This window comes from Centroberyx gerrardi, chromosome 5 (genome assembly GCF_048128805.1).
Source record: "Centroberyx gerrardi isolate f3 chromosome 5, fCenGer3.hap1.cur.20231027, whole genome shotgun sequence".
Lineage (NCBI taxonomy): Eukaryota > Metazoa > Chordata > Actinopteri > Beryciformes > Berycidae > Centroberyx > Centroberyx gerrardi.
This window is the reverse complement of record NC_136001.1, coordinates 27280732-27293255: the sequence shown is the minus strand read 5'-3', so window position 1 is coordinate 27293255 and position 12524 is coordinate 27280732. Positions and strand designations below refer to the sequence as shown.

At 41.4% G+C, this 12524-nt stretch overlaps 2 protein-coding genes across 2 annotated transcripts; one reads left to right on the top strand and one right to left on the bottom strand.

The window, feature by feature from the left end:
• Nucleotides 1-1595: 1595 nt before the first annotated feature.
• LOC139926975 (retinol dehydrogenase 12) lies at nucleotides 1596-8548 on the top strand. The gene is made up of 6 exons (XM_071918921.2): nucleotides 1596-1862; nucleotides 3638-3877; nucleotides 4378-4467; nucleotides 4610-4798; nucleotides 5453-5562; nucleotides 7828-8548. The coding sequence occupies exons 1-6, from the start codon at nucleotides 1700-1702 to the stop codon at nucleotides 8005-8007; spliced, it is 972 nt and encodes a 323-aa protein (XP_071775022.1). The 5' UTR covers nucleotides 1596-1699; the 3' UTR covers nucleotides 8008-8548.
• Nucleotides 8549-9545: 997 nt separating this feature from the next.
• On the bottom strand, nucleotides 9546-11693 carry mlnl (motilin-like). Its single transcript, XM_071918922.2, has 5 exons — nucleotides 11655-11693; nucleotides 10982-11112; nucleotides 10156-10257; nucleotides 9867-9972; nucleotides 9546-9672 (listed from the first exon to the last, which is right to left on the bottom strand). The coding sequence occupies exons 2-5, from the start codon at nucleotides 11099-11101 to the stop codon at nucleotides 9665-9667; spliced, it is 336 nt and encodes a 111-aa protein (XP_071775023.1). The 5' UTR covers nucleotides 11102-11112; nucleotides 11655-11693; the 3' UTR covers nucleotides 9546-9664.
• Nucleotides 11694-12524: the final 831 nt, after the last annotated feature.

Genomic DNA, 12524 nt, shown 5'->3' with positions numbered 1-12524 from the left:
GAGTTTTGAGAAAATGAGCCCTAGTTTCAGAAAATGTGTGTAAGCAATTGTGAAAAACTGTAATTGCATTTGCTGTATTTTATGTCTATAACAGTTGAAATTGAATTTTTTATTGACAATATAAAAAAAAAAGTTTTGTTGACATTAGTAATATTTGAAAACAATACAGTAAAACAGGCCCATGTGATACAATGGGTTAGAAGGCCTTGTTCTCCATCTACAAATCAAACTCTTCAAGAATGTAAGCGAAAATTTCCCAAATTTATATGGCCAAAAAATCCAGATTGGAAATTTCATTGGTAATTGAAACTGAAATATTTGGATCAGTGGTCAAACCTATCTTATGTAAAATAAAATGGTGCTATTTGAAGAAGGTCTCGTATAAACTGACTTTCAAACTTTCAAAACACTCTTTGTGTGTCTGCACTCATACATGTGTATTGAAACACTTAAAACTAGCTATAGCTCCAAAACCCTCACTTTAGTATTGATTTACCATGTTATGTGTTTCAAAACCAAAATATTGTGTTTACAAGTGCTCCAAAACACTGATATTAGTGTTTCAACTCGAGCACCCCCCAAACACCAATTCCAGTGTTTCAATGGCTACATAGCACTGCTTATGGTGTTTCAGAACCTGATAACTGCTGTCTCCGTACTCCCTCTTCTAACAGTGTACTACTACTACAGTACACTATACAGTAAAGAACAGTAGCACGGTCTACTGATATGTAGTACTACAGTATACTATAAAGAACAGTAGCATGGTGTAGAAAGTAGGCTACTTGCCTGTTCTCATTTCTGAATGTCTGGATGATGGAAGCAGCAGTGAAGCTCAGGTTCTGGACTCTCTGCCCAGCCTCCCTCATGCTCAACCCATGTGGACCACATGGTGAACCAAAGTGACCCGGATCTCATCTGAGATATCTTCTTGCACTTCTTTGTCCCTGTCCTCCTCTTCCTCCTCTTACTGTCACTCCTCTTCCTCTAGCTCTCACTGCAACATTGGTTTCCACTGTTCTCAAAAACAAGAGAGTTCACCTGTGGCCTTTTTTATAGTGCTAAAGCTCTGATTTCTGAGTGAACAATTCAGATATTAGTGTTTATATGTGTGATGAGTGGATGTTGCCAATTGGTAAATTAATTTAAGCATTGGGGATGGCAGTGCTTCCAAATGAACACGTGTGATTTTAGTTTTTGAATGTTGTGCCTAATGTAGAGAATGAGAGAACACTACACATTACTGTGTGTAGTGTTTTGTAAAAAGTGTGACTGAGAATTGCATGTGCTTGTAGGTTTGCAGACTTGGTTTAAGGATTTGATAGCCTACATGGGTTTCAGGTTTTTCAGGTGTCCCAAGTTCCAATTGTGAAAAGATAGAAAGTTAGAAATTCTCTCAAATTGGACCATATTGATGTAGGCTATTTAGCAACTGAAAATACCCTACCTACATTTTTCACCCCCCGGGTTATTCTATTGCCTGTGGGCCAGTCGCCATGGTGTTTGACAGTAACCTATGAGACACACACACACACACACACACACACACACACACACACACACACACACCTCTGCTGGGTGACAAGTGAGTGAACGCGTACATTAGCATTAGAGAGCGGCTGCATGTCCACCCCTTCACTCCGGCAGGTTGTCTGTCTGTGTCGCGGTCGCTTATGACTGGAGCTCGGAGGAGGCGGACATGTCTTGGGTTTGGACCGATATCCTCTGCCACCCGTTCTGGGCAGTTTCCACGGTGCTGCTGGGTCTGATAACGCGCTCGCAGCGGAGAGGCTCCTGGGACCCGCGAGCCTGCGCCGTGCAGCTGAAAGGAAAAACAGCAATAGTAACAGGCGCCAATACAGGTTGGTTTGTTTGTTTTTTCATTCTGACTTTGGATATGTATAGGCTACACGGCTGCGTTGGAAATGTTTGACTGAAATTAAACTATATAAACTTGGTTATATAAACAGGGATTTTTCGTTAGGGAGATGAAACATAATGATAGGCTGAATATGGCAATATTAAATATGGGGCTATACTGTATACTGTTTTCTCGTGAGTGTAGGCCTACATAATCAATGCTTGCAGTGTTGAATGGAGCTTTTACATGGCTAAATAACTGGCATTTATAACCGACAAGCACAAAGCTAAAGCAAGTGGGAGAGACAAGGAGATACTCTTTGTCCTGATGTCATAACTAACTCCGAGTCATGAGTTTAATCGCACAGTGTAGCACTATAGGCTGAAATACATTATGCTCTTTCTTTACGCATGCCTACTCTGGTACCACACTTTGCTGTAGCATGTTGGTCTGAATGGAGGAATGTTGGCTTCATTAATTAGTTTCTGTACAGGTCTAGCGACTATAGTGTAGATTAAACAATTTGGCTGAACTAAGCAGCTTCAAAGAGTGTGAGCTTCTATGAAAGTCACTCAGGTATAAATTAATCCTCCTATTATGTTAAAATTAACGAACGTCTTTTATGTTTGGGGTCAGATTGAGCAATTTAAACCCATAACAAATTATTGTAATTGCAAGTGCAAGTTTACACTACAGAACACCAGCAAGTAACATATTTAACGCAGTTAGTCAATAATACAAAAAAAAACACCAATAAAAAGTAAATGAGTCAGGAGGGTTAACAATCCTGAAAATAAAACAGAAAAGTCATGAAGTTAAACATTGAACAATAATAGGAAGGTAAAAGTAAACTGTTTCTTCATCAGGAGTAGCTTGAGCCAGGTTCATGATGAATCTGGAAAAAAACATATTTTTCCACTCTCTTTTTCCACACTCTTATCAGCTGCCTAGTCCCACTCGCACTTCCTCCCTCTTGCTTTGCTTCACACCAACCCTGCATGAGGAAAAAGAGATCCAGAAAAAGGAAAAAGAGATCCAGATTCTTTTTGGCTATTCATTATGAAAAGTTTAAAAACTATACCCAAATTGTTCTGGCCCCGTGGCCTTCACCGGTTTTTCATATGAACAGCCCAATAGAATAAAGGCTGTTTTGGAGTGCCTTGGATCTCTTTTTCCTCATTACTAGATAGACACTTTGCACATATAGAGCACCCAACCCTTCTATCTCTAACATCAGATGTTAAGAAGCTTTCCAGCCTCCTATCTGTTTTACTTGAGAGGGTATTTAGTATTTTAACAGCATCCAGAATAACACCTGCATTGAACTAGGTAGGTTCGTCCTATATCCAGATCAACAAAGATTGATTCATACACTCATGAGAAACTTAAGTAAGGATCATTTTCTAAGAACTACAGGTTATTGCTGCTGTAATAACAGGTGTCTCAAGATGGGGAGACCTAACACAGAACCCAACCACCACAGTTTTGAAAAGCAATTATTTGAAACGTGTCAGTCAGTTTTAACTTTTCAAATTGCCAATATGAAATAAAGGGTTTTCACTTGGCTATCCCAGCAGAGTGCCCCGGACCCTTTTTGTTTTTTGTTTTTCTTGTAGTACCATTTCCGAAGAGCACCTGTTGATTGCTTTCTGCTGTGGACATTTCACACAAGTAGTGCTAATCTTTTATTATGAATCTCATTTCCTTCCCCCATTCCCTCCAGAAAACGTTTCCAGAAAATCTTGCCTAACTTCCCGCCTTCTGCCTATCTTCCAGGGATCGGGAAGTTCATGGCTCTGGACTTTGCGCGTCGCGGAGCCCGTGTTATCCTGGCCTGTCGAAGCGAGGCGAGGGGGAGCGCGGCGCTGAAGGAAATCCGAGAGAGAGCGGGGAACACAGATGTTCACCTGCGTCTGGTGGACACGTCCTCCCTGGACTCTGTCAGGGCGTTTGCTGAGAAGATCAATGAGGAGGAGAAGGCTCTCCACATCCTTGTCAACAATGCTGGGGTATCTGGTGAGGATCAGCTGTGGGCAGAGAAGTGGGCAGCCAGACAGTTTGTATTCTCTCTGAAGTTTTGATACCTCACTTCCCGTCCTTGGGGAAGATTTCCTGGCAGTGAACATATCCAACACCTCATTTGGGCAAACTGGGCAAATCTATGGGGACTCAATTAGTGCAGGTGGGACACTCTTCTCTGTTGTAGCCCCACTCTGTGATGTAGGCTGAAAAGCTGGGTGTATTTTTACATGAAACTCTTGAGTAGTGCCGCTTTAAATGAGTCAGTAAATTGGTATATTCTCTCTTGCTGCACTCACTCAATGCACAAACAAGCACAACTCTCCCCACCGCTTTCCCATCTGGCACACATCTGCATCGCAGAGCCAGAGATTCCTCTCTGACTCTAGGGCAAATAATTCAAGACAGACATTTCTGTATGTGTGTTTGGTATGTGTGTATGTGTGCATGCATACGCGTTTACATCTTAACACACTTCTTTATAATTCTACAATTAGGCTTACCTAGGGGGATAACCAAAGATGGGCTGGAAGTTTCTTTTGCCACTAACCATCTGGGACCCTTCCTTCTCACCAGACTGCTGCTGGGTAAGACTGTGGTCCTTCTGTATGGCTATCTGATATGAAAATGTTGGACAGTTGCATTACATGACTTCCCTTCATTTTCATGATATTCCATCTCTCTCTCTCTCTCTCTCTCATGTCTCTATGTGTCTCTATCTCATTCCAGACCTGATGAAGAGTTCGGCCCCAGCGCGTATCATCAACGTCTCCTCGGTCAACCACCGGAAGGGTAAAGTGGACTTCTCTCATTTCCGTGGAGACAACCTGACCTACAAACTCGACGTCGTCTACAACCACACCAAGCTGCACAACGTCATCTGTACCAATGAGCTTGCGCGCAGACTACAGCACACAGGTAGGCTAAAATCAAAAAGATTACTATGGTTTTTACTCAATCTTTTCTTTCTTTGAGAGCCTGTCCTATTCATTAGGTTCCTGCAGGGGACATTTGGGTTCTTAGAGGAAGTGCTGCACAAAGACTTTAAGAGAGCAAATAAGTATCTAAGTATATAAGTAAGCTAGGGTTGGTGGGGTTCCTCAAGGAACCTTTAGGGGTTCTGCTGGTGTTGTATTCTCAAGGACCCTTGTAGGACCTCAGAGGAACCTTTCAATTTTAGATTGGGTAATGGTATTTTTATCTAGCAGTCTGTTTTATGAGATGAAGACTGCTGATTGAGAAAGCGATAGAGGCTTGATCACACCTGTGGATGTGCAAGATGTATAAAAACATGCACAGAACATTTTTGGCTTTTGGATTAGTGTCTGTCTCTGATCTGACTCCATAAAAAGCACATATGTGAGTGCTTAAGGAATCTATCTCAACAGCAAAGCACTGTAGCAGAAATGGACTTTCCCCTTTTGAGTCAGTTCAAAAGATACAGACCGGGAATGATGAGATAACAAGGAATGGCAACATTTAGAGAACTCTGGGACATTGATGAGTCTGGTTTGCTCTATAATCTGTGTGTGTGTGTGTGTGTGTGTGTGCACGCGTGTTTGTGTGAGATAGGTGTCACGGCGAACTCGGTCCACCCTGGTGTTGTCATGACAGAGATGATGAGACACTACAATTTTATTATTCGATCCATTTTCAACCTAATTGGACTCTTCTTTTTCAAGGTGAGTGCTTTTTTCACATTTTAATGTAATTAATCGCTGTTGTTGCATATTCCATTTGTTAATATCATCCATTTTCATTCATTCAGACATTTTCTTATGTTTAGAAAATGTAACATGTAAGTTACATTCATTATTTTTATAGTCTAAAGGGCAGTACAGCAATTTATGATCGTTGCCACACCGGCGATGATCATATTTTATGGTCGGTCTCAACGACATGTTGTGATCGGCGATCTGTCATTATTGCGATGGACGTTGCGGCAATCGCTGAGACTTAAATTGGACTGACCTTTGACCCCATCGCTGGCTCAGTTGTCATGACAACATTGTATAGTGTTCTTATCCTAACAGCAATTTTTAACGCTAAATCTCTGAACTAAATAATCAACAACAATGGAAGACCATACATTTGTCGAAAAAGTAATAAACACAATCACAATGTGGTAAGCAAAGGTGGTGTTCTGGTGTTCACTCCCTCATATAAATTCTTGACCTGTGCGTCTTTCTTTTCAGCAAAAGGACTGCTGTTAAGCCCACGATTGCACAAAAGAGTACATTTACCTCTTGATTTTCTACCTCCATGTCTTGAGAGCAAATGATGCCTGAACCTCTGCGATGCGTTCTATCATCGCTCTAGTATTTATACTTTTTAGGAACGACAGCGTCCAAAATCAAAGTCCAGCGGTAATGGAATGTTAATGACCTTCAGTGGTGTTCATCGGGCGATCATGAGTCGCTGTACTATAAACTGCCCTTTGTTTTAATAATGATCATTTGTTGCCCATTGGCATGAGATGTGTCAACATTATCTTACTCTGAAAACAGCTGAACCACAATAGGAAGACTACACTATGGCAGCAAACTAATAGCAGTTTGGTTGACAATGGCCATTTTGATGCAACTGAAGGAGTCATGAGGAAATAATGTGACATGGGTTCACACTGATGAATGGCTTGAGCATAACCCAACAGTTACTGGACAGAAAAAAGAATTTAACAATGTTATCATGTTTCACAGTTCAGTTCAGTCTATGAGGACAAACAGGTTTTTGGCATAGCTCGAAACAAGAGAGCCACGACTCTAATCTACAACGTCTTCAACTGATAATAGTAGACTTTTAGGCTGATGAGTCTCATTGATACATGAGTATGTGTGACTATTTTTTATAATTTACTTTTATAAAACTCTGTGAAGAATGACTGAAAGAATGAATGAAATGATCATAAAACTGGAAATATGTGGGCAGGGCAGATGTGGGCAGGAACTATGTAGCCTAGTTTTAAACCATAACCAATGCCTGATGGATGGCATTGTCTTTCTCATGCTGTTGTTTCGATCTTAGCAGATAGGACACCTATAGGAAGAGAACAAATGAGGTTGTGGTTTTACTTGAAATGGGCAGGTACCTTATCTGCATACAGCATCTATCTGTCTCACTGCTGCACCATGAAAATGAAACAAAATGAACAATCGTTTGTCCCTCGGCATGTCTGAAACTCAATGCAATGAGTTAACAGCTCCCTTGCTGGAAAATTCTGGAGAACAAATCTAAATATTAGCACATGTTCCACAATGGGACAGCTTGTAACAAATACAAGCTGTCCCATTGTGGAACATGTGCTAATATTTAGATGATATTCCATGGTGGAAAGTCTTCATGGGTAGACCTAGCGGGAAATGAACCCCTAACTCCAGGAGTGTTATTGCCTATTGAATGATTGTTTGTGTGTGTTTATGCATGTGGGTTTCTGCACTTTTGACACTGAACATTTCCCTTTGAACAACCATCCTGAATCAGCAAGTTCAGGTTCATTTATATATAGAGCCCTTTATCAAAAGCATGTCTCAAAGGACTTTATAGGAATGAGCCTAACTACTATAGATCGAACTGATCACAATAGCAAGGAGGTAATACACTGCATTTTATGGCAAGACTTTGTGGACCATACAGAACAGAGGATATACATAGAAATAACTCCTTTCAATTAAACTTTGTTAATTTGCAGAAGTACACATTTTCCACCTTTATCAAAGGAAGGGTTTGTTAAGCATGTATGCTCTTTGCAGAATTGCCCTGCTTCATATTCATATACACTTTCATGCCTGGGACCAATCGGTACAACCAGTTGTTGAGGGATTCGGTCTGGGGATTCAAACATGCCTGGGTGCATATGTGATTTTGACACTGTGGAGATATGCGTGTACCTTTCTTTGACTGTACTCTCGCCCTCGCTCACCTCTCCATCGTCCTTGTCTCCCTGTCAGTCGGCAGAGGAGGGAGCGGTGAGCACCATCTACTGTGCGGTAGCCGAGGAAACCGAGGGGATCACTGGGAAGTATTTTGACAGCGACTGCTCCCTCGCTCTCCCCGCCCCTTTAGCCCGAGACACTGCCCTCGCGGCCAAGGACTTTGAGATCTGCGAGAGGCTGACATCAAAGCTCTGAAGCAATTATCTGGCGGACGAGGCTTGATAACAGCATTAGGGTCAAATTCCATGCTCCTATGGTAAAAACAAGTGTTGAGTGCCATACAGAAAGTGGATTGTAACGCAAATTAAGAATTGGTATTCAGTAAACGATATCTTGAGTTGAAATTCCTGATTAATTTTGTTAAAGGTATTTTGCAATGTGATGGACCTGAAATAGAATGTTTTCATGAAGGAATTATTATAAAATATTACAAATGAAATATGTCTTTTAATGTTTTTATAACCACCAAGAACATGCACTCTGTATTGGTCTTGTTGCCTTTTGTTTTCATGTATTCCTGGACATTCAGTATGTAATACTACATTTGAAGGGTTTCAAAAACCCTATATATCCATTTGATCAAAAATAAATGTTACCTGATGATCATTGCTCACTATTTCAAACACAATGACTGACGGATGACTATATTTCCTAAAATGATGCTACTTTGTAACAGCCAGAGATGACTAATAACTTAAGTAATACTGAAAAGTGAGTTTTACCAGCAATCATTTTGTCAGAGTCGGTGTCACATTCTGGAAATGATAGATAGCATTTATCAATACACAGAATATGATGTTACTATCCCTTGTGCCATAATCCAAGGTGAGCATTCATACAGAGGCCCAATTCAGAGTTTACAGAATGATACACTACCAGTCAAAGGTTTAGACACACCTGATTGAATGTACTATGTTTTTCATTATCTTAAAGCCATTTTGATCTAAAGGCTTATGCTTAAATGCTTGAAATGTGTTTAGACAAATATAAATAGTGAAGTTGATGCCTGTGTATGAATTTCTTTCCAAACCTTTGCCTTTCCATCAAGGCAAAGGGCGGCTACTTTAAAGAATCGAAAATATAAGATAGTTTTGATTTGTTTAACACTTTTTTGGTCTCTGCGTAATTCCATTTGTGTTATTTCATAGGTTTTGCTGTCTTTACTATTATTCTAAAATGAGGAAAATAATAAAAATAAAGAAAATGTGGTGTGTCCAAACTTTTGACTGGGAGTGTACTACTACTACATAGAAAACATGAGGCTATACTGTCATAAACCTACAGCACCATAAGACAGGCAGCAACATTCACCAGCTATCTAGCTTTCAAGGTGAGTGAGTGTAGGCAAGTCACTGGGTTTATCAAGTGGGCAGCTTCCTTCACCGATGTTTAGTTTAATTAGGCCCACACTACCATCAATATTCCTCTATTCAGAACACTAAGTTACACTCTACATCTGCACCCTACCAAGTCACACACTATATAAATTTCAACCCCATCGGAGAGCAGATACTCGGCCGCAGACCGCATGTCAACATTGTATCTACTTCTCCCTTCTGGGAAAAAAATTATTCATTTCAAGAAAGTCCTGTGACCTCAGATAAGGTCAGTGAGTAACTAAGATGTGAACAGATGCTGACTGTGCGGTGAGAGACTGCTTCCTCTAAGAGATGCTGACACCCTGTGGCCAGGGTGGGAGCGGGGAATGGGCTGAATCAAAACGGAAACTCAGCTGAGTGACACAATCACTTCCCTTTATTTATTGATTCATGGAAACATAATAAAACATTTGTGCATTCAGTGCTGATGGGAGAGTTTACGCAGCGTCTAGCTCCTAGTGTCTTCCGTCTCACTATTTCGCTGTAGAGAGAGAGAGAGAGAGAGAGAGAGAGATAGTGAGAGAACATGTGTCATAAAAGCACTATCACTGTGGAGACTTGTATTTGTTATATTTGATAATAGTGAACGTACAAGGCCATAGTGTGTGTGTCAGCTCAGAAGCTTCTTCAACGAATGCGACTCCGCTGCTTCTTTCATCAATCATATACTTCTACCTTTCTCACGCTCCTCCACAATTTCATGGATGATCTCCTCGAGCACAGGAGCAACATGATCCAGCTGCTTGGCCGACAGACGGACAGCAATCTCCACTGTTTTGTCCTGGTCACACACACACACACACACACACACACACACACACAGGCAGAAGACAAAGGAGTTTGGAAATGCTTTGGCAATGAGCTAAATGAAAACAATGATTAAACGGGAGGTGAAGGGGTGTGTGTGTGTGTGTGCGTGTGTGTGTGTGTGTGTGTGTGTGTGTGTGTGTGTGTGTCTCCTTACAGGATTTCCACCACTTTCCACTTGAGGAAGCTTTTGGATGGTGGCTTCTTCAAACTGACCGTCCTCTGACCGAGGCTCCATGCCCTTCCTACCCTCCCGCTCCTGTAGTGCACGCACGCAAACACATACACACACACGCACACCCACACACACACACACAATACACCAATGACACACTGTTAAAAGACTGAATAGACTATCACAACTTCCAGCCATTGTTTCACTTGATAGACATATAAAGAGCCATGATGTCTATGCTCATCCCTTATCAATAACTTATCCATGTACAGATTTGGCAGCGAAACCAAGGGGACCTCCACTGGAGTTTTTAATAACTTTATTCATTTATTAACTTTGTTAGCTTTACAGACCTAACAAAACCTGCAAAGGATGGAACTCATGGCAACTTTTGACAGTTTGAATCTCATATTCATCATCATCATCATCACATTCAATATCATCCCATCTTTCCTGTCATTCTCTTCTGTATATGGCTGGGTATATGGACAAAATGAATATCATGATAATCATAAATACATATTTTGATATTCATATTTAAGAATATCTGTTAACATAAGCAAAATCACCATTGCATTGAACAATTGAATAAAGTATGATCAAACTAATTCTCAAATAATAGTCCCTAATTTGTTTCAGATCTCATTTTGTGAGATTTTAGTTAGTATTAGCTTTGGATCGTTGACTTACACAACAGAATTGTGTATCACAATAACTAAATATTATTTCATCACGATATGATTCTGCTGAAAGACTTCTTGCCCAGCCCTACTGCTGCATACTGTGTCATCAGACAAAACCCGCGTACCTTCATCAGCATCATCTCCTTCGGGCTGAAGAAGGTGATGTGCCCCTCTGTCCTCTCAGCCAGCAGGGCCACCAGGCACACCAGCATCACACAACCAGCTGCTGCTCCACGCACGCTCATTCTGCTCCGTCCTGGACACACACACACACACACATATGCATACATTACATACATAACAAAATACATACACAAACATATGCACACATGCCCATACACATGAGCAGGGGTGAGTGGCACTGAGGCCAGGCCACTCACAGAGAGTGGGGAATGTTTTTTCAGCGCCCGAAATAGGTCAGCATACAGTATTTGATATGAGATGCAGCGTGTGTGCCAGAAACAATGACTGAGTGGAGTAGAAGAGAAAGAGTTACAGGGGACCCCATGTTATTATGCAAGGGAGAGATTGATGGGTAGATAGAGAGAGAGAGAGAGAGAGAGAGAGAGAGAGAGAGAGAGAGAGAGTAGTAGTAGTAGTCATAAACAACAAACTGCCCCAGTGACAGGAGAGATAACAAGCTGGAGAGAACCAGCCATAGTTGCAAAACTAAGACGACTCTGGGCACAAAGGTGAAAGAAGAAAATCAGGACACCGAGGAGGGAAAAGACAGGAGTAACCGAGGGTGAGGGAAAAAGAGAAAGAGAGAGACGGAGAGAGAGAAAAAGCTGTACTCACGTTCTGTGTCAGCTGCTGGGGGAAGTGTGCTTTGAGATGAGCAGTGCTGCGCCGGTCTGAGCGTCAGCTTGCCCCAGCCAGCCTTTATATCAAGGCTTCTCCTGATCCCTGGCTTTTTACTGTCCTCCCTCACATCCGCTCCTCAACAGGCTCCTTCAAGCCCTCTCCTCCAGACCCATGGAAACACACATATTCCTCTGGAATCCGGCGTTTTATTAGGGCAGTAAGCTGTCCACACTGTATTGAGGCCTTTGACAAGATTCCCTGAATGACACGCAGTCCAGTGGTGTCTGGAAATGATCCAGTGGTTTGTGTGTAGTGTATAGTGTATACGTTCTACACGCTTGGGTTGCTTTTGAGGTGATGCAGTGGATTATTGCTCAAATTGGTTGATGGCCTCACAGAACAGTAGTCTTTCTCATTTACTCATGGTGCGTATATGACTGGGGCTGCTTATCCTGGACTTCAGGGTTGGGATAAATTAACCTTTAAACAATTCGGGAGGTGAATTTCCTTCAAAATTCAACAATCTTGAAGTACTTATTGAGAATCAAAGCTCGAACATTATTATGTGACTTTAGTTTGTATCTACAAATTGAGTATTTGATTTGGATGAAATGAAACAATTCTGCTGTGTGTGTGTATGTGTGTGTGTGTGTGTGTGTGTGTGCGCGCTTACATGATTTCGACCACTTAGTGTGAGAGAGAGAGGGATTTGTGTTAAGTTCCGTAACTATTATTTTAAAAGCAGCTGCTAACGTCCACAAGACTATCTGTCCAATGAGGTCAGCCATAAATTCTCCACTCTTAAGTAATATCCTACACAATGTGACATTTATGACCTGATGACCTGCCGGTAATTTCTATTTC